The sequence below is a fragment of the Oenanthe melanoleuca genome, chromosome 8, assembly GCF_029582105.1.
Source record: "Oenanthe melanoleuca isolate GR-GAL-2019-014 chromosome 8, OMel1.0, whole genome shotgun sequence".
Lineage (NCBI taxonomy): Eukaryota > Metazoa > Chordata > Aves > Passeriformes > Muscicapidae > Oenanthe > Oenanthe melanoleuca.
Window position 1 is genome coordinate 21325651 of NC_079342.1, and position 24071 is coordinate 21349721.

At 41.9% G+C, this 24071-nt stretch overlaps 2 protein-coding genes across 2 annotated transcripts in view; one reads left to right on the forward strand and one right to left on the reverse strand.

Moving 5' to 3' along the window:
• The window catches only part of RNF11 (ring finger protein 11), a 29928-nt gene extending 19273 nt beyond the window's left edge, over positions 1 to 10655 (forward strand). Inside the window, exons 2-3 of the mRNA XM_056498116.1 lie at positions 8882 to 9051; positions 9422 to 10655. Coding sequence (XP_056354091.1) covers positions 8882 to 9051; positions 9422 to 9593 — 342 coding nt within the window. The 3' untranslated portion in view covers positions 9594 to 10655. The remainder of the gene's footprint in view (positions 1 to 8881; positions 9052 to 9421) is intronic.
• A 7544-nt stretch (positions 10656 to 18199) lies between these two features.
• The window catches only part of TTC39A (tetratricopeptide repeat domain 39A), a 44613-nt gene continuing 38741 nt past the window's right edge, over positions 18200 to 24071 (reverse strand). Inside the window, 3 exon segments of the mRNA XM_056497518.1 lie at positions 18200 to 20038; positions 22987 to 23103; positions 23797 to 23911. Of these exon segments, the coding sequence (XP_056353493.1) occupies positions 19918 to 20038; positions 22987 to 23103; positions 23797 to 23911 (353 nt within the window). The 3' untranslated portion in view covers positions 18200 to 19917.

A 24071-nucleotide genomic window follows, 5' to 3' on the forward strand; every position in this document is an offset into this window, starting at 1 on the left:
CAAGTTAACAGTAACACTTGGTCTAGAGATGAGATCATTTGTCACTTGATTTCGCTGATCCTTTGAAGACCTACTCACTCTTTTTCTAAAATCCTTTACTAGTTCTGTGTATTTCTCTGCTATGTGTTATGATGTTCACACTGGCACCCTTATACACATATACATGTCTATTTACACACTGAAGCAAAGCCTGTATTTTTGCCTCAGCAGCCCATCCTCCTGATGGATTAACTGCTCGTGCCTTCAGCTTATGTGCATTTTCATGTTTACTCCTTGGCTTGGCCCCTTGTCCCTAGTCAGTGCTCTCGGCTAATTAGAGCCGACTTCCACAACTTTGCTACCTTGTTCCTGAAGTCCTCAGAAGGGCTGTTTTGTTCTTAGAATTGCCATCGAGCTGACCTAATTCTTGTCAGAAGATATATTTTATCACTCTTGCTGTTTTTTAAGTATTTGGAGTCAGGTTTTCACAATTGGCTTGACTCCCAACAAGGGCATTCCTCCCATTTTCCACTTTGTGCCTGTTCCCAACTTTCCCAGCAGCTGCAGAGATCTCACTGTCAGTGGCCATGGCTTGTTTGCTGTCCATGAGGGGAAGAGTCAGTCGGAGCAGTGTCCTTGGAGCCACTGCAAGGGACGTGGCAGGACCCACAGTCCTGAGGCAGTGCTGTGTTAGACCAGCTGGAGTCAGCTGTGCCCTAATCCCCAAATTCCCTGAAATGGCACCATAAGCAGGGGCTGCTTGTGCTTACTCAGCTCACTGAGTGTGTGTGTTCAGTAGCAGTTCAGGGCACAGTGTGCACTGCTGTTCACTCTCGGTGCCTTACGTTGCCCACCCGAAGTCCCTCCTATCCCTGCACTCTTCCCTGGGAATGCCTGTGCAGTGACCATACCCAGCAAGAGGACTTGCAGGCACTTGTCAGAGTGATGCAGTGCTTTGGGAGCTTCGGGCTGGGAGCTCTGGGCCAGGCCCCTGTCTCGGGTGGCAGAAGCACGTGTGAGCCTTTTGTACCCAGAGGTGAGTCAGAGCCTCGGGTGGTTTGGGGTGTGCACAGGGATGGTGTCTGGGACAGATCCCACGTGTCCCACACCAGGGAGCAGGGCAGGGTGTGAGAACAGCCTGTTTGCTGCTGCACACAGGGCCTGGCTCAGCGAGAGTCAGGCTGCCTGCGGACTCTGTGTGTTCCCCAGCATGATCAATACTGCCATTTTTTAGCTGTTACCCTTCAATTTATACTGTAAACAAGTTGCACTGACTGATACTTGCCCTTTGCAGAAGGCAAACATGACTAAAGGAAGTGTGAACGATTCCCCAGTGTCTGTATGGACTGCTCGAGTTCTGTCAACTTTCCCATCATAGCTCCCCGTCTCTTGTGCTTGAACACAGCCTCCAAAAAACGCCTTAACTCCATTCCTTTGTCTGGGGTGTTCGTTTTAATTTTTTCTTCCTGCTGCTCAGCAGCTCCACAGCAGTAAGTGGGTGTCACAGAGTAGGTTCACTTTACCTTTCAGCAGAGGAAACAGTCTGAGATATTTTTTTCGGGCTTTTCCACCTCAGAACTGTTTTCTTTCCCCCAAAACTTTAGGTTTTCATTTGCTGTTAAATCTATTTCTCAGTTTTCCAGCATCCATCTCACTTGAACCATAAGTGCTGTGTTTAATGCAGCCATAGCACTGTAAAAACTGTCTGCTCTTGTAAGGCCTAAGGAGGGGTTTCTGCAAAGAACCACTTGGCATAAGTGGGACAGAATACGTAACAATAACACAGATGTGGGGCTGCTTCTGGGGTAGGAGAATCCACAATCACGTGCTGTTCTTCCACCAGCAGCTGCAGAATTGATTGCTGGCCCCTTCTGCTAGATTTTCTTCCTACCCAGCTGCTTTGCTCTGTAGTCCCTGGGGTGTACCAGTCTCAGGAGGCTGCATTTTTTGCCTGGGTGTCCTTAATTTAATATTTAGGTGCAACTGTTCCTTCCTGGCTTTTCTCACTGCAGCAGCCTGACAGAAAAGCATGAATTTTTATAAATTGTTTATGAATCTTTTCCTTCTCAATATAAATAAAAAAGCCTACTAAAATAAACATGCTGGGAGCAGTAACAAGAGGGCTTTGTTATCTCTCAGAAGTTGTGGCCCAGTGCTGTAAGTTGAGCTGTCAGTGAGGCTGTCTGGAGGGATGGAATCAATTCTCTGGTGAGCAATTTACTGGTCTGGGATAGGTTGGTGTATAAATTACTGACTTTCCTGGAAAAATTCACACTCTGATGTTTGATGGGATCTCTGGAGAAAGGAACAAGGACACCTAAAACTGACACAAAGCTGGTGAACAAGAAATCAGCAAGTGGAACCATCAGTACCCAAGGTTGACGCCCTTGAGTTAGAGAAACCTGCTGTGCAGCCTGGAAATGCAAAAACTGGCTGTGTCAGGAGATTGTGCTTCCAGGGAGTAATTACTGCTTTTTAATTACTGCTTTTTCCCTACAACTCCTTCTTGTTAGTCTTTTGTATTTCGGTTTGCCTTGATGGTTAATCAAATTTCAGAGCAGGTGACTCTGCAGAGCTGCAGGTGATTTCCATCTGCCAGGTGAGGCTGGGTTTGCTCTGGCCAAGCTGCACGGGCACTGCCAACTGTTTGTCTTGGCAGTAGGTTGATAGCCTTTTTGGGTTTGTGTGACAGCACGGGGATGAAACTTGAAAGTCCTTTTCTCACAGCCCTTGTCACTGTCTAGGAAAGCAGCAGGCAGGATACATCTACTTTGTACCTCCTCTCTCTGTCCCAGCCCTATTTTTGGTAGCAAAGCTGAGCTCAGGGGACAGGTGATATTTTAAGAGTCAGCAGTCAGGAGTCTTTCATAGTTGTTGCTCTTTTCCAACTCTTCAGATACATTTATTTCTCAGTAATTACTGTGGGATAATTGTGAAGAATGCACAAGACAGTTTTACAGTTTTGGTTGTAGTGTGAATGAGGCTGTGCCATCTCTGTAGAACCACCGTGGCTTTTACCAAAAAACAGCTCTCTGAAGTGTGATCCATGACTCAAAACAAGTGTTGCTTCTTAACTGGAGTCAACAGCTGGAGGAACACAGCACAGATCCTGCAGGTTACTCTCCTGTGTGCCTCAGTAATGTTGTTACATTAATTACCAGCCATATTTGCAGTGCCAAATTCTTCCAGTACCACAATTCTTAGTAATCTTTCCTTAGAAGCACTATGGTGGGAAGTGTGTGCACATGTATCTGATCTGTCTGTGCCAGATGTCCCCTCCCAGAGGGAGAGAGGAGAGGAGGAGATTTTTCTTTCAGAACTTTTCAGTGTTAAGTGCTCAGCTGTTGCAGTTATTCATACGGAGTGACTACTTGGACACAGAAATATAAAAAAATTGGGTAACAATTTCATTGCATGATGTTTTATAGCAACTGCTATGCACCTTTATAAATTAACTGCTCTTTTCTGTATGGCAAAAAAAGGCTTTTATAGTTGGCAGGCTGCTCATAATATTCTAAGGATTATTAAAGTAAGCTGTAGTTGTCGTATAATGCACATTATAATGGCGCGTGGTTTTAAATTAATGTGTCTTGGGGGAGGATATTATTTCAGAATGTGTATTCACAGATGGATGGAGTTTGAGTTTTTTCACCCTGATCAGAATGACATTCACAGAAAAGGTCCCTAGACCATCATCCCAGCAAGCTCCTTGTGAGTAATAAAGTGGTGAGAAGAGAAAATTTTATCAAATTCAGCAGGAATTTTTGAAACAGACCTCGAAGAGCACAATTTCTTTTTCCTCACCTCCTGACTTTACATTTATAAACGGAGGTTGTTCATATTTAGGTGAGTGTTTTGGGCTCCCTGCTCACCTTAGAGGTGAGAAAGCTGGGGAGCAGCCAGGCTGAGCTGTGTATAGGGGTGATGAGTGCTGCAGTGGGGCTGCAGTGTGGTGGGGGCTGGTGTGTGTGAACCAGGGCACTTGCCTTCAGACATCCTGTTCCAGGCAGGACATTTGCAAGTCGAAGAGATTTCAGAGCAGAGCTATGGGAACAGCTGGGGAAATGCAAATAGAACTGTTATATTTGCATTAATTAATTAGGCAGCGACCACAAGGAGCGAAAGCACTGCAGCTACTGATGTTTAAAAAGTGTGAAAAAGATGTAGGATAAACATAGTTAGGGAGGTGTTTGTCTCTTCTCGGACTGAATTAACAGATACACTGTTGATCTGGTGATAAAATGCAAATTAATATCCCAGGACAAGACACACAGAGAGCACTGGATTAGGTGAGGAAGAAAATTTAGAGATGGAAACAGGGCAAAGCAATCAGTAGAGGAAAGCAGGTGGCTGCAGACAGGATCTCAGGGACAGCAGTGAGGCCTTAACCTATGGAACTATTCCATGTTAGGAATTACTCATCTCACCTTTGACCATTCTGAAATGATGATTTGGGCAGGTTGGTGCAATTATAAAAACAACTAACAAATAAAAGCCCTGATGACATACTGCTGATATGTGGTGTAGAGAGATCTTAAAATAATCTTTATCCAGGGATTAAGAGTTTCTGATCTACCACTGACCTGTTTTCAGAGTATTACAAATTCATGGTACTTGCAAAAACAAGACAAAAAGGCTGTAAAACAAGAGAGAAGCATATTTACAGCAGCATAACTAAAGTAAGTTGCATTGATGAGGAAAAAAAAAAAAAAAAGATGAGGAAAAAAACCATACTTGGTGAAACTTCCTTTTTCTAGTCCAGAGTCCAAAGTGTGCTTGGAAATCTGCCTGTAGAGTTTCTGAGCCTTTTAGGCCATGTGTGAAAATGTCTATTTTCATTAGAAGTGAGAAATGCAGACCTCTAGATGCCCTCTGATTTTTTTTTTTTTTTTTTTTTTTCCCCCCCGCAAAGAAGGAGAAGCTGGGGTGAGATGGAGACACAAACACTGCTGTAGTCCTTGAGTCTGCATTAATGCTGCTGTTTTTAAGGGCTGAATAAACATTGGGAGTGAATGATTTCTGTGCACAGAAAGCCAGGGAAACTTGTGACTTTGTTCACAAAGAGAAGGTTGTGTATCTCCAGGATTATGGACATCTGAGGTATTTCATCATTACTAAATTCTTATGGGGGAAAAATAATTGATTAAAGCAAACTAAGTGCCAGAAAGTGATTTTTATTTCGTTGCCTGACAGTAATATGTGGATTTGATTATTTGTTTTGGCCTTTTTAAGGGGTTTTTGCACATAGTAATAGAGTTAGCATGAAATTTCATCCTAGTTTGAAGTGCCTTACATCTTTATCAAATGATAAATAACACAGACTTTGGCTGGAAGTTCGGTATTTTGTAATTTCGTCTGCAAAAACATTTGCCATGGTCAGCAAGAGAAATGTGAAACACCAGAGCAATAAATTCATGCTCGTCTTTGGAGTAAAATAATAATTACTTGGGTAATACAATCTTTTTTATATACACATGTATCAGGGGGCCCCTGGCAATGAATGTGAGCTGAGTGAAGTCTGGAGTCGTTCCCCTTGAGCACCCACCCTGGAGGAGCAGGACCTTGGTCAGTGAAAGCAGCCTTTATAAACTGTGAAGGATTTGCAGAGGGGTGAGAAACCCACACGGGACCAGCAGCTTGGAATTATTGTTGGATGTTTTAACTCCCAAAATCACTGGAGAGACTGGGTAGTGGAGAAATCCAGGGCTGTGACTGTGAGCAGGGCCAGCTGGATGTGTGCCCAAGGGGCTGCCAGGGGACAGGAGCCCAGCTCCACTCAGGGTGGTGGTCAGGTTCTGCTGGGGGAGCTGGGGATGCCACTTTGCAGTCAGAGAAACCAGGGCTCTCAGATTCTTACGAATAAATAGTTCAGAATATAATCATACAGGTATGAACACACCTTTTATTTTTACTATTGGAGGGGAGAGGGCTGGTGTGAAAGTGTCAGTGGCACTGCAACGTGTGTGGCTGTGTTCTTTCCCTGGTACATTCATGTGCAGGGCTCGGTTTGGGCAGGCTTTTAATAGCAGTCAGGAGGGGAGATCAAAGTGCCACCAGGCAGTGTGTTCAGTGCCTGGGTATCGAGTGTTCTCTGTGGTTTATTTACAGTAATTTGTTCTGCATTTTTCACAACAGCCACACCAACCCCAGTTTTCTGCGTTCACAAGCGCGAGGACATCGTGCTGAAAGACACCACCATTTTCACCCAGTTACTCCACTGACAAGAGGTTCTTGTCTAGAATGTGAAATTGTAGAAGCCCCCAGCTGGCGACTATAAATTCCTGCCTTAATGGGCTGTGTCAGACATGTCTGCCGGGAGGGAACCTGAGACAGGATGCCAAAGGGAGGAGTTTCCATCCAGCGCTGGCAGTGGGAAAGCATTTGTGTGTTTGGCACGCCAAGGGGACCGGGTCCCTCCAGCTCCTGCAGGGAAAGTGGCACCCAGGGGACAAGGGGGCTGCAGTAATGCACAAGTGGCTTCCCCAGCTGCAGGGTCACTCACAAGTGCCTGTAAAAGACTAGAACAAGAGAATGAGGTTTCGTTCTTGTCTGGCTTATCACAGGTTTAAAAGTTGTGATGATTTCCCGTCTAAAACTTAACTTGGTTGATTGGTCAGTGTGTGGCTGTTGCTCACTTCAGAGTTGTCCAGATGTGACTGCTCTAACTCACAGCAGATTCTTACTTAACTGTAGTTTCCTTTTGTTTTATCATTTTTGCTGAGATCGTCAGTTTGCTGTTCTTCTGCTACAGATATTCACTATCAGTTTTTGTTGCTACTTTCAGACATTTTGAGGATTTCTTGGATCTTTTGTTCTCCTGTTTTTGCCTTTCATTGAATTTCTGCATTATCACTTGCAGCCATGGCTTAGGCTAAGGGAGCTGCATTAAGCATAGTTCCCTCCCCTCCTCCTGCCCACGTTGGCACCAGCCTGTGCTGTGCCTGTGGTTCATTGTACTGCTCCTCTTTTTTTCCTAGATGTGAAGGAGGGTACAGCCCTCTCCAGTGCTGAGTGTTCTCTACGTCTGTGTAACAAGTGAAGGAGGTAGCAGGAACGTCCTGCTATTGCTTTAATAACCTTTTCAAAGAAGTACAGCAAAGCCCTGGGAGAAAAAGTTTACTGATAGTTTGTGGTGTTAAGTTCTTGAAACATAAAACCAGGACCAGGCTGTGCTTCTAGCTGAAGTGTTCAGTGCAGAGGGTCTCTGCAGCATTTGTCAGTGGAAGATGCTTTGTTTTGCAGTCACTTTTCTGAATGCTGTTATATCTGACAGGCCAGGCCTAGGTTCAGCTGGTGCTTTTCTCTGTCCAAACGATGATTATAGAATACTTTAGATAATTTAAAACACTACAAGGCAGCTGATCCAAAAGAATTCTGTGATTCTGTGAAATATGGTTCAGAGTAGTCAGGAAATTAATCACTTGGAGAACCCCTGGCATTCTGTCTTTTGAACCTTCTCATAATTCCTTTGAGTTCTGTCAGGAAATCAGAGGGGGAAGTCCTAGGGTAGCTAAATTAAGAGATGACTGTGAATTTTACCCCACAGCTGAATTGCCAGTGGCAGGCACTGTGTTCAGTGAAGAATTGCCAGGCAGGCTTGTATCTGTAATTAACATTTCTCAATGAGCAAGGGCATCTGCTGCCGGGTGGCACCAAGGAGAGGCTGCTCACTCCTGGGACAGCTTTCTCCCGGCCTTCCAGGAGTGCTGGCTGGCTGTCCACTTGCTGTGATTCCTGGCAGTGAAAGGAGAAGGGCTTTATGGAGTTTGACAAATGCAGTGTTACATGTGGGAGGTGACCTGTGCTGCCTCAGCTGCACACACCTGCCCTGGGCTCAGCTTGCACCAGTGTCCTCTGAAACAGCAAATTCGGCATTTGCCAAACAGATGATTCGGTGCATTGTGTGTCTGATGCAGCAGGTTTATTTTCAGACATGTCTATAAGTTGAATTTTTTTCTGCTGTTTAAGAAGAACCATTAAAATGGGTCTCTTGCAAGAAATTGCCTCTCTGTTAATTTATGACTACTGGTCAATACTGTCCTAATAGTGTTCAAAATTGGTATTTATGTACCAAAAATGCTTTAAAAGCAAGTAAATACCATGTTAATATAAATGTTAGTGAAAATATCTAAAGTTCATTAATATTCAAAAGAAGTTTCTCAGAATGTGGTTGAGGACTGACTGCATAATAGCTATATGTTGCCTATATTTTTTTTTGAAAATATATATCTCAAACATATGCATAGTTGAATCCAGCTTGGGAAAAGTTGTAAAGTCATATTAGTGTATGAGAAGAAACATAAAACTTGGGTTACTTACTTAAGCTGTTGTTTGTACTGTCCAAGTAACTTTCTTTTAACACATGAAAATTAAATCTACAGTTCTAGATTTAAGCTTATGTGGCCCAAAACAGTTCACATAAATTTTAGTTATTGCAGAATAAGTAAAACCTTCCTCTCCAAAAATTTTGAGAGTAAGCAGTGTCCTCATCTTTCATTCTTTCAAAGAATTCTTCCTAAATGTAAAAAGATAAAAATCATAGAATCTACTTTCAGTTGCAGATACTGGGGGCTCTCCCTAAGCCTTACATTTCTCAGTTCTGTACCTTAGCACTTCACCTGTAAGGTTTATTTGCCTGCTGGCTTGTGGAATTTCTTGTCCATGTGTCTCCTGTGTGAACAATGCCTGGAGACCAAAAGCTTTTGCAGAGAACAACTACGAACAGCTCCTTGCTCAAATAGTGCCTTCAATTCTCTATCTGTTCTCATTATAATTATAGCCCCAAAACTGCAAAGTAAGAGTGGGAGTTCATACAAATATTTGTAGGACTGTGAACGGTGCTGCGCTGTGGAGGGCTAGGAAAGCCTCTGAGGTGGTTTCTCACAGAAGCATCTTGTTTCAGGAGCAGGTGCCTGTTCCTGTGTACCACCCCACGCCGAGCCAGACTCGGCTGGCCACGCAGCTGACGGAGGAGGAGCAGATCCGGATCGCGCAGCGCATCGGCCTCATCCAGCACCTTCCCAAAGGAGTCTACGACCCTGGCAGGGACGGCTCCGAGAAGAAGATCCGAGAGTGAGTCCTGGGGGTGGACGGAGGGATGCGGCTGTTGTGGGCTTGGCTGCGACCCTGGGAAACCTGACCTTGTCATCCCGGGTTTGCCTTATTTTCAGAAACTGTAATTTAATGTCATTTAAAAATAAAGCCCTGCAGAAAAGGCTGGTGTGGTGAGCGGCAGCCCCGCTGAGGGCAGGGGGTTGGAATTCTGTGGGTTCCAAGGTCCCTTTAACCCAAACCACTCCATGCATCTGAGACTCTTTCCTCTATCTTACCCAAGGCTACACTTCACAGTATCTACAAACACTAAATATGAATAGATACGACTCTGTTTTTCATTTCCAGGTTGGTAACAGCAGCTTCAATATTTTCTTTTTCCCTTCCCCAGATGTGTCATTTGTATGATGGACTTTGTTTATGGGGACCCTATCCGATTTCTGCCGTGCATGCACATTTATCACCTGGACTGTATAGATGACTGGTTGATGAGATCCTTTACCTGCCCATCCTGCATGGAGCCAGTGGATGCAGCACTGCTTTCATCATATGAGACTAACTGAGCCAGGGTTTCTCTACTGAACCTTCGAGGAGACCATCCACTTCAATGGGTTTGATCCTTTTGTCATTCAGCCCAAAGAGCCAGGAATTAGGAAATTAAGATCATGCACAAAGTATACATTTCCTAATAAATAAATAAATAAAAAATATTCCTGAATGGCTGCAAATATTGGAAAACATAGTATTTTAGAGACTATAGAAAAGTAGGTTGTTATTTTTAATGTAAAGCCTTGACCCACCATTGTCTTTTAATGTTTGTTCTTACACCCATATATAGGAATTGTGTAAAGTGTTACAGCAACTGTAAATGTTTAAACTGCGTGTATCCAATTTTATTAGCAGCAAGATAAGAGTATTTTTTTCCTAAATAAAATAACCAGTTTTGTTCTGATTCTTTTCACAAGTCCTGGCATTTGGGTCAAGGCTTTATTGAAATCTACATTTTATAACACTGGCACAAAGAAATAGTTCTAAGCTTGTTTGCACAGTTCTTTTTCTTTTTCCTTTTTTTTTTTTTTTTTTTCCATTGGAGATGGAATTCATTGCCTTAGGTCTTTTTAATAGTGTATTGTTATTGTTGGGCTGGCTCTATGCTTGAAAACCAGTTTATTTATAACCTGTTAAAAGTGCTATATTTTGTTTGCAGTTAGGAATATGCAGACTTCAAAGTGATCTCCTAGCTTGTAAGCAAACTGAGATGCATTATCCCTTTTCTACAAGTGATGCAGATTATGAAGATATGACACAAGTCCTGCAGTGAAACTGTGGTTTCATGGGGTTTTTTTATAACTTCCTTCAGTTTTGGTGAAATAATAGTCCTTAAACTTTAATATGTGACCTTTAACTTGATCAGATTAAAAGTGGGCCGGATGAACAATAAATAGTTAAGCTGCCATAACTGAAAAAAAAAATATTTGGAACTAATGTAGTGTTAGCATTGATCACTTATTCTACTTCTTTCTCCCTAAAAATGGTTGTCTTGGATCTTAGCAAATGGATACTGCATCTCTCGTTCTTGTAGTTCTTAGGTTATCAGAAGTTAAGAATAAACATACTGTATCTCAGTCTCCTGTATTAAATGTATCTCTTGAGCCCTGCTGGCTGACACATCAGTCCACCAAACAGGAATGAACGCAGAGAGGAGAAAAATAGACTTTGTTCTGCACATAAATGCAAAGTTTATAAAAACACAGACTGTCAGGGTAGCAGTGGAGGGGCAAACAGTCCTGCTATAGCCAGAATGACACAATTCCCTGATTTCTGTAGCAAACATTATGTGCTTGTTAAGAGAGGCTCCAGCGAAGATTGTAGCTGTAAAGACCTTTTTCACTTAGCTTTTTTTCCTTTTTTTCTTCTCCCCCACTCCCTTAAATGTACCTACTGTGACTTCTATGCATTCAGTGCCACCCTGACACAGTGAGAAGCCCTGGTCTCATGACATGAAACACAATCTCAACCACAGCAAACTGGGGGATGTTCTTTGGTTGTGTTTCAACTATAGTTTGAGTTCTTGATACAACAAGTTGTGTTTAAAGACCCAGGTCCTTTGAGGACTTAGTGCATTTACAGTAGAGGAGAATTGTAATTCTCTGGGTTATGGATAACTGGTCAGCACAACGGAGAGTCAACGTTTGTTATTCCTGCAGCTGACAGCACCCTGCTCCCTTAGAGAAGAACTCCAAGGAGCAGTCACAAGGAACTGAAAACACTCTGCAATTCTAGATTCACTCAAATGGCCACACATTTATCTGGACACAATGTTTTGCTGAATTCATACATACCTAATTACATGGATCAAAATCTGGGAAGAGAGACCTGAAGTTGTGCAATATCATTGTTCCTTTTCATCATTCCATGTGTGTTCCTTTGTGTCCTCCTTTTGTCTGTTTGTTTCAGGGGTTGGGTTCTTTTTCTTTTTTTTTGGTAAAACAATGTCCACATTAAGTATTCATTTCTTTATCTTGTTAAAACTGGCAAATGAACAATTTGAAAAAAAACAGTGTTGTCATGGTGGTATTAATCTTTACTTATTACAAGACTTGATTAAGAAAGATTTTAAATAAGTAGGAAGTGATGAGTTACTGAGCTGAATACTTTCCTAGCAGCTGACACCTGAACAGCTGAACTTTTAACACTGATACTGACTGGACTAAGGGAAGAAATTAGTTTTGAAGTATTTGTTAAATAGCAAAAAGGTGTGAAGGGCTAAAACTGGAGCTGATGACAAAGGAACATTCCAAAAAGTCAAATTTTAGCTTAAAGACAAATGTGTAAATATAACAAATAAATCAAATTATTTTTCAAGTTTTTAGGTACAATACTGTTCTGGGTAATTTCTAATTCAAGGAAGAATTGATCTAAATTTAATGCAAAATAATGTATAACCTGAATTTTAGCTAATTGTGGAACCAGATCTGTGTCTTGTTTCTACCATCTATAAGATGAAGATAAATTTATCTCCTGTCTTAGAGGTGTCTAACAACTTACTTGCATTTCAGACACATTAAGACAGTCCAGCACAGCACAGCTGTTCCCAGCTGGAGTCTCCTGCAGCTGAGTCAGGGGAAGGAGTTGGCTCTGACTCACCTGGACCTGTTCACCCAAAGTCAAACTTCTTATGCCCAAGAAGGGTGGGTAGGCTCAGAAAAAAAAGTCTGCAAAGCAATTTGAAAGGAAAAACAAACCAAAAAGCCTCTTACAGCCACAGTATGCTGAGTTTAGAAGTGCTCTTTCTAAACCCGAGTTTAGAAGTGCTCCGACAGTCCTCAAGAGCTGTTTATTTGAAGCATTTTCATAGGGTCTGTGCAGTGTGATGAAAACACTGAGTGCAGTGATGGCATTTGTAATCTAGAGCTGTAAGTGGCACAGCAGCCCTGGCACAGACCCAGCAGGGCTGAGGGATCACCAGACTCCACTTCAGCAGCATAGGGGACACTGAGTGAAACCCACACGTCCCAGGTCAGTGTCAGCACACCCCTACTGTCCCCAGAGCTACCACAAAACTGCAGGTTGGCAGAGCAGACCTGCACCCAGGAGGCACAGCAAGGACGTGCTTGGGTTCCACTTGCAGATTAGAGAAGGAAATGGATTTTGTGTCCTGCATGAGAGGGAAACTCCCACAAACCTGAAGCCAGAGGTGTAATGACAAGTAAGAAATACTCAGTTTTTTACAGACCTTCATGTTTAAAAATTCTTGCATGCTACAGAAATTACCACTTTAATAATTTTACATCTAAGGATGGTAATCCTTATTACTTGTTGCCAGTTCATTTTGTAAATCTGGGGGAGAATCATACATAAACAAACCCAGTCCAGAGCATTTCTTTTTAAGGAGCATGAGCCACATAAGGGTTTAAAAGCTCCTATGGTCTTGCAGCTTCCCAGGGCTGAAAGCAATTCCGTGACAGTCTCCCTTTCCAGTGGCAGAAGGGGACATTTCTGGGCTGAGGGATTATGAAATACCTGAATTTACTTCAGTTGCCACAGTTTCAGGACTTCGACATTTCCTGTCCTTGTGCAATCGTGGTAAAGATGAAAATTCTTTTGAGTCAGACTGCTGGTGAAATAAATAACAAGATGGCTGAAACTAAATGTACAGGGTCTCTCAGCAGTTAAATCCTGGATTAAAAGGACTCAGAAAATTGTTACAGATACCACATTTTTATTAAAAGCACACATTCTAGTTGACAACCTATGAAACACATGAATAAAATCTGTTCAGAAGAGCCCTTCTTGACTTAATACCCAGAATAAAAATTAGCTCCAAGGATTAACTTTTCCTTTTATATAGCATTTAACTTTGAAGAATATAATTTATGCTAACCATCCTTTGCAGATTATCTTGCATTTAAACCTGTTCTGGGATAAGCATTCGGGGGCTTTGGAATTCTTGGTATGAAATGCAAAGTTAATGCTTTGTGATAAAGAGAACAGTAAATGTACTCTGCTAAAGCATCTTTTTGATTTAAGCAAAAGAAATAACTGTATTTTCGTGCTAGCAACTGATTCATTACAACATCCACTCTGCTCTGACACTGCTAAGTGAAAGCTGCAGAGAGGAGTTTATAATGAAGAAATCCTTTGTGCAAAGCCCTTTCTGTTCCCACAGCACTGAGGTATTTGCTTACTCAGCAAGAGGGGCCCAGTGCACAGAGCCCCCAGCCCTCCTCTGTTCTCCCGGCTGGGAAATGAGCAGCAGAACCTTCATAAACCTGCTCTTTGCAGCACCAACCCCTACAAACCATTTGTCTTTCTTTCCAAGAAGGCATTTCAAGAGCTCTGCACACAGCAGTAAATGTTGGACTCACCACACACACCTCACGTGCTCTGGCTGCCCACACCGAGCACTTTCCCAGCCTCCCTTTGCTCCCTCCCTGCACTTTTGCCAGGGTTCTCACTGCTCCACGACAGAGAAACTTCACCTTTTCAGCATCTTTTGCCCGCACTTCTGCTACATTAGCAGGAGCTGCCTGTCTAATCCAGGATTCACGCTGGGAAAGCAGATTGAGGGAGGCAGACAAGGCAAGAATTCAAGGGGGGAAAGGATGAATCACTCCAAAACTGTTTACTGAGCAGGACAGAGCCATCCCAGGCACTGTCCCACTGGGGCAGAGCTCTGCTAGTCCAGAGTGAAAACTGATGCCCTTCAAATCTAGAGCATAAAACTGCATTTTTGTGAGCTTACCTCACTGAAGGGTTCTTGCTAGATTGCCTGTTTGCCTTTGGATTTCTTGTTCTAGAAGATTACAAACTGCACAGTCCTGCAGTGTGATTCTACTGCAAACCATTAGTAAAGGCCTTTAACCTCTGCATTTTCCTCAACCATCATCAAAGCTTTCTTTTCTTTTTAAAATATATTGTCTTTTTAAAGTCCTGAATTTAATAAATAATTCAAGTAGTTCTGATAACTTTTTTGAAAAGCTTTGACTCCAGAACCTGTTACCACTGTGTGTGAGTATACATACATACATAAATGTTTTATGTATATTTATATATGCTTTTCTATATATGTGTGTGTGTGTGTGACAGATCAGACAACAGAGCTGTAGCAAAGGCACTATGCATGGAATTCCTGCTGTTCCTTAGAAATGCCAACATTTATCTGCATCAGTGATAAGCCCAGCCAGCATCACAGAATGGGAACCTGACTCGTATCCACAAGCCATTAGAATGAAAGGCAAACCAAATTTTTCACAATTGCATCAGTCATTGGAATAGTCTCCCCAGGCAATGGACACTTCTAAGATGCAGCTGGACAGGGTGCAGGGTCACCTTGCCCAGCCTCTGTTTTTGGCAAGGAAGGTTGGATGATGTGATCTTTGAGGTCCCTTCCAACCTGGTATTGTATCTATGACTGAAATATCCAAACTCTAACTGGCCCTGATGTTTTTGTCTAAAAACCTCTGCAGCTGCACAACCTTAGTGGTAGTGAGAGCAGTGCTGGGCACTGTACCCAGATGAAGATGACACTGAACATGAGCCATGTAATTCTAGGATGCTCTGGAGTTAACAGCCTTGCTTCACTCCCCAGAATGACCTACTGAACTGCACTGAGATACAATTCCTGTTGCACATCTGCAGAGCAGAGGCAGCTGCAGGCATCTCAAACCAGCACCAGCTCCTCCTGGGACTGCCCCTGTGACACAGCTGATACCAAGCACAGCCCCAGGGCTCCAGCCCTGTAAACATCCCATACAGCTCCAGCACCAAGGATATTGTTCTTACCTTCACACCCCATGTGCTGCAGGATAAAAGGAATGGGAAGAGGAAAACTGTCCAGTGTATTGCAGCTTCTGCTTATCTTCTCTTTCCACCATATCACTACATTACTTTTAGGCCACAGGCCTGAAACAGCTGTTCCTATACTTTACTAGCACAAGATAAAATTTTCTTTGCCTTTTTAAAAATTGAATCAGCCCATAAAAAGAGCATGTTGGGTGTTATTACTGCTCTGTTTTGTATTCTTTCTGTAAAATAGCCAAGGAGAGAGAAAGCAAGTAAATTTCCCTGCAATGCTTAATTATAAATAAACATTTTGCCTGTGCTTAGCCAGCAATGAAAATAAGTAGGTCCTGAGGTTTTAAAAAAACACAAGCCCAGTCCTACAGAGTCATGACTGAGTTTTAGCAAACACTATGCAAAACTTTGCCACAGTGCAATGCAGGTATTTATTAGCTCTGTTGCTATTCATAAATCTTGGACACAGGGATTGACTGGGCATGTCCTTAAAAGAAAGTACTTGGATTTTTTTTTGAACACCTGAAGCAAACCTAGATAGCATCTTTAAAAAATATTCTATGATGACAAATCATTCAATTAAAACACTTGCTGGTACACGCTTTGCACGTAATCTGCCACCAAAATGTATTTGCAGAACATAATGAGAAAAGAAGCAAGTTCATTTCTAGTCTGTTCAGGTTGCCCAATCTCATTCATCAGTGATGTTGCCAACCATTACCCATTTTCCTGTAGAGCAGTAAACAACATGACTCACCTCTTTATCTTCTCTTCCTCCCAGAGGGGGAACGGTGTTGAATGCGCTGTTTTGGTCATTTCACATACATCTGCTTTGCTGTGGTGCTTTTATGCTTGAGAAGGCAAAGAAATGCATCTTGCAGGTGGAACTGGAGGCTGAGTGTTGTATTTAAACTCCTGGGAGTGCTTTTTGCATTGGGACTGACCTGTAGGAAAGCCTTGTCTCACATGGAGAAGCATTACTTGATACCTCTGTTAGGCCAGAGGCACACAAACTGTCAGCCTGTGAGCTTTTAGTCTTGGACCCAGGCCATAGATAACTAAAAATACTAAAGCACTCAATACAGAATTTAATGCCAAAACCAGTGTGAAATGGGAGGAAATGTTTGATATGATCCTGTTCTACGCTGCTGTATTTCATAAAATGCTGTTTCCCAAGCCAAGTTTTGAGGTGTAAACAGCCTGAGGCCAGGCACAGTCAGAAGGGGACAGAAGGGGAATCATCCATCCCTGGAGGCACATGTGAACTATGGATGACAACTGAACTGTGTGGCAGTAAGCAAAGCAGGTGGAGTTGAGCAACCTTAAGTGTGTGTTTCCAGACCACAGTAGTTCTCTATCATATCTGTGACTTCATCAAATTCTCTTCTATCCAAAAAAGCTGTGTCCAGGTTCAGCTCCAGCCCAACATCCTTCACCCAACAGTTTGTATCTCATCCTGTGTTACTTACAGGAGCTGGGAGCTGATGCAGTTGCACCTGATCAGACCTCAGCAGGAGCTCCTGGCTCTGCAGTCCCTCTCCTCCCTCTGTTGAAGAGAGACCTTGCACACAGGGATTCCACATAACAGAGCTCATGATAAAAGGGATGTCCCTTTTACTGGCCTGCCCTTCCTGCCAGCACCACTTTCAGGTGCCAGTGTTATCCCATGGGGCACCACGGCTGCTGCTGCAGACATCCAGGACACTGAGGAGGAATTTCTACCTCTCCTTGGTTACTGACAGGAAAACACCAGTTTAAAAAAAATACATAGAAAAAAAAATACATTTTGTAGGTTTTATGATAGAGGTCCTACCACATGCAGAAAACTTGTCTGCTGTCTGAGTTAGCAATTTTTCTCTTTGGATAACCTCTCTGGCTTTGCTGAGGATGGGGAAGAGATGATTGCAGCAGTTGTTGGCTAAACCAGAGTGGGTTTCTCAAGCATTGCTCAGACAATTCAGTGTCTGAATGCAGAAGGAACTGTTACTTCTGCAGTCGAGGTGTGCACTATATCTGTCTGCAGTCACACTTTCATTTCCTGAATCTTGGGCCATGCTTCAGTCTCTGATGTGCAATTCAGTGAAAATATCTGCTATTTCCTGCTAAGTGAGTACCCTGAGGTAAGAACTTGCACATTTGTTCTTCCCCTGATCCACTGCACTTGGGACTCCAGACTGATGAAGCAATTTGCTGTCCTGCAGAGCTGCTCCAGGCACCAGCAGCTTCTGGAGGAGCAATGGAAAAGCCAGCCCAGCATCGACCTTCCAGCCCAGATTGACCCCACAGAGTTTGGGTCCAGGAACTGATGAGCAGTGATGTTGGGCAATTGCAAATGTAATGCATCAAAAAGCTTACACAGTGACAATCCAGACCTTCCACTCATCTTCTCCTCAAGTGAATTATTACAGTCCATAAATCCTCATTGCATAAGGAAGGTGATTATTTGTTATGGCTTGGGAGCCAAGGAGCCAGAATGAAACATCCCAGGGAACTACAAAGCACTCACTGAAGCTGGAGTTCAGGTCCACAGTGTGACTGATGCTGGTGTTTGAGTAAAGATGACTTTGAAAATATTAGGAAGGTTATGAAAACCTTAGGAAAATCTTTGGATTTTCATTTCTGCAAAGCATCAGGGAAGCTGGCTGAGTATCACACAGTACACCCTTTGTGTGATGTATCTAAGATCAGGCAAAACCAAGTTGTGGGTGAAATTTCAAAGATGAGAAATTAATCTACACTCAGAAGGATTGTTCACTTTCTGCAAAGTACAATTTATGCTAATTTTCACATGGCATTGCTTCTTGAAAGATGCTAAGGCTGCCAAAATATTTGAAAAGGACACAACGGAAGAAGAGGCGTTATATGCATGAAGTAGAACAAGAAACTTTTTTTATTCTATACAAAGAATGACCATATTTTTACACTGAAGTTTTGATGTGCAGCATGTAAATAGCATAACTGTTTATACTGAATTTTATCTGAATCAAGAAATTTATTGGAACTGAATTTATCTGAGAAAGTCACTTTAAAAAATGCATTCTTCATCTATGATTTTTAACTTGCAAAGACTTTTATAAAGGGTATCTATTTTTAAGACAATGCAAGTTCTCCTTGTTGAGGAACTGGTGGTTCTGTCTCCTTGCATATTAATCTACAGTTATAAAACAATTTTATTTCCTTTGAGGAGGCAAAAGCAGAGCTATAAACTGTCAATTTTCTCTTCTGCTGGGAACAATCACTTTAGAAAGGATATTCACTGTGAGGTACATAGATATGAATCTTCCTGACAAACATCTCCATTGGAGAAAAAGGGCTGTCAGAAGACCTCCCATCTCCACCCATCAGAATGGGTAATGGGGAAGAAGTTCTTTCAAAAGGGAGGTAGAAGTGTGCCCAAAACCCCAGAGGCATACAGACATGGAGCTAGCCTGGAGAACAGCAAACACAAGGCAAAGCTGTGGTATCACTGACTTCCCCAGTTTTCCAGGAAAGCAGGAATTCCATGGCAGCACTGGAAAGCAGACTCAGCTCATTGCTCTATTCTCAAAGCCCCTTACACAGAAAATCTCCCAAAAGATCACTAAAGAGCAGAAGGATAAAGGGCTGTCCTTTGTGCTGAGGGAGCCTGCTCCAGCCCCAGCTTCCTCCCACAAGGAACATTGGCCTTGTCCAACAGGGACACCTCAGCTTGGGAATCCTAAAAGCAGTCACTGTAGGCAGGGCTGGACTCTCACAGTAACTCCTGTATGGCTCCAGCCACTGCAGTGTTGCCATTTCCTAAAAGACCTTTAAGGACTTGTGCTTTCAATTTGACATAAGCTTCAGATCATGCTCATTCTGACAAAAGACATTTCCTAAGAACCTCCCATTGTCAAAGAAGTGATGCAGTTTTATGCCATCACCACCTTTCCCCTGCAATCCTCAGTAAACTAATTCAGCTGCTACAAGCAGCAGACTTGACAGGAAAACCAGACTAAAGAAAAAGTCAAGATACTTGCATAAGGGAGACCATTCTTTTCACCAGCAGGTTTCTTACAGAAGCAAAAATGTGACTGGTAGAAGCTGGTAAAGAGAAGATTTCTGTGCACAACTAGAAATGCCCAGGATCCAGAGCTCCTCCCTGCTGTGAGATTTTCTTACACCATTCCAACTAAGCAGGTACTGGGAAAAAGCAATGCTTCCTTCTCAGCTGCTAGCAGTATGGATCCAAAAAACCATTTAGAACTAAGTGAGGTTAAATCTAGAAATCTTAAAGTTTTGCTGTTTGTTTTTTTTTAAATGTTCCCCTTTCACTAAGCAAGCTACAACATAATGTTGTGAACGCAGGAAAAAGGCACACAATTGAAAAATGAATTACACAGATGTGAGTATTCAAAAAGCCACTGTTGGAAAAACAGTATTTTTCAGGGTTATGGTTGGTTTGAGATTTTTTGCCATGTTATTACACTAGACAAATGTTTTATGCATCACCTTTGAAATTTTAAGTTATTTGGTTTTTCACTGACTTGAAAGAGAAGGAAAAATAATTCTAAAGTGTCAGTAATTTTCTGCACAAAGTTTGCAACAAACAGAACATCAAAGAAGAAAACGTTACGACACTGCTGAGGCTCCACAGTGCATTCCATTTTCTGGGGCGGATTTGGCTTGGTGCAGGGCAGCTTGGATTCTGAAATGTGTCCTTGTTTCCATGGAGTAATTCTTGTAGTTTTGTCTGAAACAAAAGAAGATCCACTCTGATGAATATATATTGTAAAAACAACAGTAGACAGCAAAAAATACTTTCTTCACAAGCTCCTTTGTTGCCTACTCTAAAATACAAGGCATGTGTTCCTGGCCAAACAATGCAGTTCTTTGTTCTTTATTTGTAGTTCCACTGTCTGGCAATTAACAGAAAAATATAGCTTAATAAGAAATTTAATCTGAAATTGAGTCCACTCAATCAAAATATTGAGCCCATATTAATTATCTGTAACAACTACTTAGTTTACATTCAGAAATTAGATTTTTCCCCCTCTCAAAGAGTAACTGACAGATTTTAATACAAATATTTTCAGCATTTAAAAAATCCTTTTAGTAAGACAGACTCATTTCAAGAAAGTAAAGAGGAAGGGCAAAAAAAAAAGAGAAAAGAGAGAGAGGGAGAGAAGGGAAGCTGTCCTGATCCAGAGGAGGGAAACATCCCATCTCCATTCTATGTTTGACAACAATGTGAATTCTGTGTGTAGAAAATGAAGGCAGACAATTTGCTGCTCCAGAGCTTGGAATGAGAAAGAGGGCACACACCAGATTCCATATCAGCTTTTGAGGAGCAATTCACCATCCCAGGGAAAGACTGGCAGGATTTGCACCACACACATCTAGGCCTAGCTCTGCACTGTCATCTGCCTGTAGTTTCCAGTAGTTCTGTCACACTCTAAAGAGTTACTGGAAGATTCAAAGAACCTGTATTTTCATGGAAAAGTGCATATAAAAAGAAGAAATCTGCCCCAGGACCACACAGAAATTGCAGATCCTACTTAGTAGGAATTAACATGTCAGCTCCTACAGGATGGATACAGAATCCAGATACAAAAGAGGATTAGACCATGCTAATTTTCTTGTAGAAGGCATTTGTCATCTTTACAGAAACATAACATTAAGTATTAAACTCTTGTATCTTAACAGCATTTCAGTTCTAAATTCATAATTCAAACCAAGCTTGGCAGAATGGTATCTGTCTGTGGCAGTGCCAGTCTCTTGGTGAAAACAAGGAATTCCATGCCCATCCTACACCAGCTTATAATTTAATGTATGCAACGTCCAAGAGGCTGACTGAAAAAAGGAGGTGGCTGGGTTCTGCTGTGTGCTGATCTGAAACCCCTTGGAGTTTTTCCTTTAAACAGAATCGATTTTGTCATGCTGAGCCTGTATTCCTCATGAGCACACTGATATCCTTGTTTGTAGTTTACAGTCATACAAATAGAAATATTTCCATGCATGACCAAGCCAAAACTGTTTATCATCTCGTCCCACTCTTTCTCCCAGAGCTGAGGATCCAAGCCAGCAGCAGGACGTGGATTTAGGTCAGGCAAATCAAGCGTCACGCAGCAGCCAAGCGCTCGCCTGCGCTCCTGCCAACTGCAGACTGAATCCTGCAGCCCCAGCCCCACCAACACCCTGCCCTCCCTCTCAGGGCTGCTGAGACATTCAGTGCTTGGAGCTGAAACCCAGAGCATTTTAATGCCACAGGTGGAAATGTAACAGCTGCACCTGTATTTATGACTGATTGAAATAAGGGAGTTTGTAATAAGGGTAGTATGGGTTTTTTTTTGGTTGGGATTTTTGGTTGCTGCTGGTTTTGCTTTGGTTTTGTTTTTTATGTCATTACATTTTTCAAGAGTTCTTTGAGCACAGCAAGTCTGAGAAGCACAGAAGCACTGGGCACAACACATTTTTCAGAGCTGCTGTCTGTTAAGCCAAACGTTTTCTTCTAAAGGGACCTGAGACACTCAGAGCTGCCAGGAAAGGTGCAATGGCCAAGCAGCAATGACAGACAGAAATTCCAGCTGGAATCAGCAGCTCTAAATCATTCATTTCTAGATCTCTCTTTAAGAGAGATTTTAACAAAAGAAATGAGGACAGAGGTGTGTTTTGAGGCACATGAAGCCAATTGAAACACTTCCTACTGCACTTTGCTAATTCAATTTTTGCTGCTGTTAATATCTTCCATGAGTCTACAGAGAACCAGGCTCAGAAGCACAGGAGATTAAGGATTGCAATATTTTAATTTTTGTGCTGACAGGCTTTTGGCATAATCTTTGGTAGGCTTGATTTACTATTCTGACTTGCAGAGTTGCCTGACTTTTACAAAAAGCAACACAAAAACTCTATCTGTCCTCTCTGACCTAGGGGCAGGCATCAGTTTTGTAGCTGCTCACACCTGTGGCAGTGACTCTGCACATCTGGACTCATTCAGGATCCAGGCAGAGGTGAACTACCCTGGATGCTTGAAGAGGGGGAGAATTATTTGAGTTGGATTTCTTCCCTCCCCATCACTGCCAAAATTTTGGCTCAGCATAGAAATAAAGGTTCAAACAGAGGCAAACTCCATATTTTGTTAATTTTATAATAAAGAATACACACAATCAAGCCAAACTTCCCATAAACTTTCTTTGCTAAAAAAAAACCAGTCACACAAAACAGTAAAAGCAGGAGTTTTAGTTGCCTTGATGCAGAAACAATACAAAGATACCAAGTGCAACCTAAAGCATTATCCTAAATGTATTTCATCAAGGAAAGAAACAGGAACTGCTAGCCATCAATTTAAGTAGTGCTATTTTAGCCATAACACAGAGCTTTGATTTAATTTAATACATCTTTTTTATGAATAAGCAAATAGACTACAAAGATTATTACATTTTGTTACACATGGATTATTTCTTATGGAAGCCTCTGACATTCCTATTAAGATACTTAATTTTTTTGCCTCTTTTTGCAAGTCTAAGACTGAACAAATTTAACACCTACCACTGGAAAGGTCCAAACCAAAACTAAGGCATGCATGCTCCCATTGGAAAAATGAATGGAGTTTCCATAATATTGATGAAATTATTCTGCTTCTTGCTAACCAGTAAAACACCAGACTGATTCATCAGACACCAACACAGGCTTTTCACTTACTTTGCTTTTTCCAGAAGTTTTATTGCTTCTTCTCTTCTATCCTGGTCCAGATACAGTATTGCCAGCTCCAGCAAAGCATTTGGAATTAGATAATGGTCATATTTTATCTTCTTCTCACTGCATTGGAAAAGAAATAGCCTAGAGACCTTGAAATGATATATTGTTTCCCTCATTTAACAGCTCCAAACACAAATACATAGGAGATTAGTTAAGATCAGAAGGAGCAATCAATCTCTATTACAACACTTGTCATGTTCTCTATAAAGCTCCCTTCCCTATTAAATGTGTATTTTGCATAAGCATCCTACACAGTATGTATAATCTCAGGATTAGAAAATAATGCCTTTATTATCAGGGAAGTGTTAGAAAAGATGACAATATCATGAGTTCTATCCATGTGAGCTGACAAAAAGAGGTGTCATTCACCATATGATGTGCAGAAGTTCCCAGTGTAATCATGCTCCCACCTGTCTTGCAGAGTGCATTTGGCTTTTTAGGTACATCTTCCTCATGACTGGAAAGAGGAAGGGGACAATAAAAGCTAAGTAGTGTCTGAAAAACTTTGTGCATCTATGGTCCCCCAGAAAAGAAGAAAATACCTCAATAAAAAAATATATAAAAATAAAAATTGAAGATTTGAAATTCTTCAACACATGGCTAACAACCATGTGGAAATTAAAATAAAAATTTAAATACCTTGAAGCAAGCACTAAAGATACTGCAGTCCTCTCCCTTCTATTCATATCATGGTTTCATCTCCTCTTACTTGAAACTCAAGAGCTCTCCTACTTGCCAGGTATGAAAACTTACTTTAAATAGATGTAATTAAAATGATCTTCTGCTTCTGAGATCTTGCCCAAATGCTTGAAGCATAATCCCTTTAACAGCTTTATCACACACCGGTCATCTGCCAGTAGTTCTGTAGCTGCAGGAGGAAGTAAATGGCACATTTTAGAAAACTCTAGAACAGAGGAGACTTTTTTGCCTGTAGGGGAACTTTTCAAAGGTAAGTGTGAGTACAGTCCATCTACTGAAACACAGGAAAGAACTACTTGGTGGATTTAATTTAATGCAGAGACAAACAC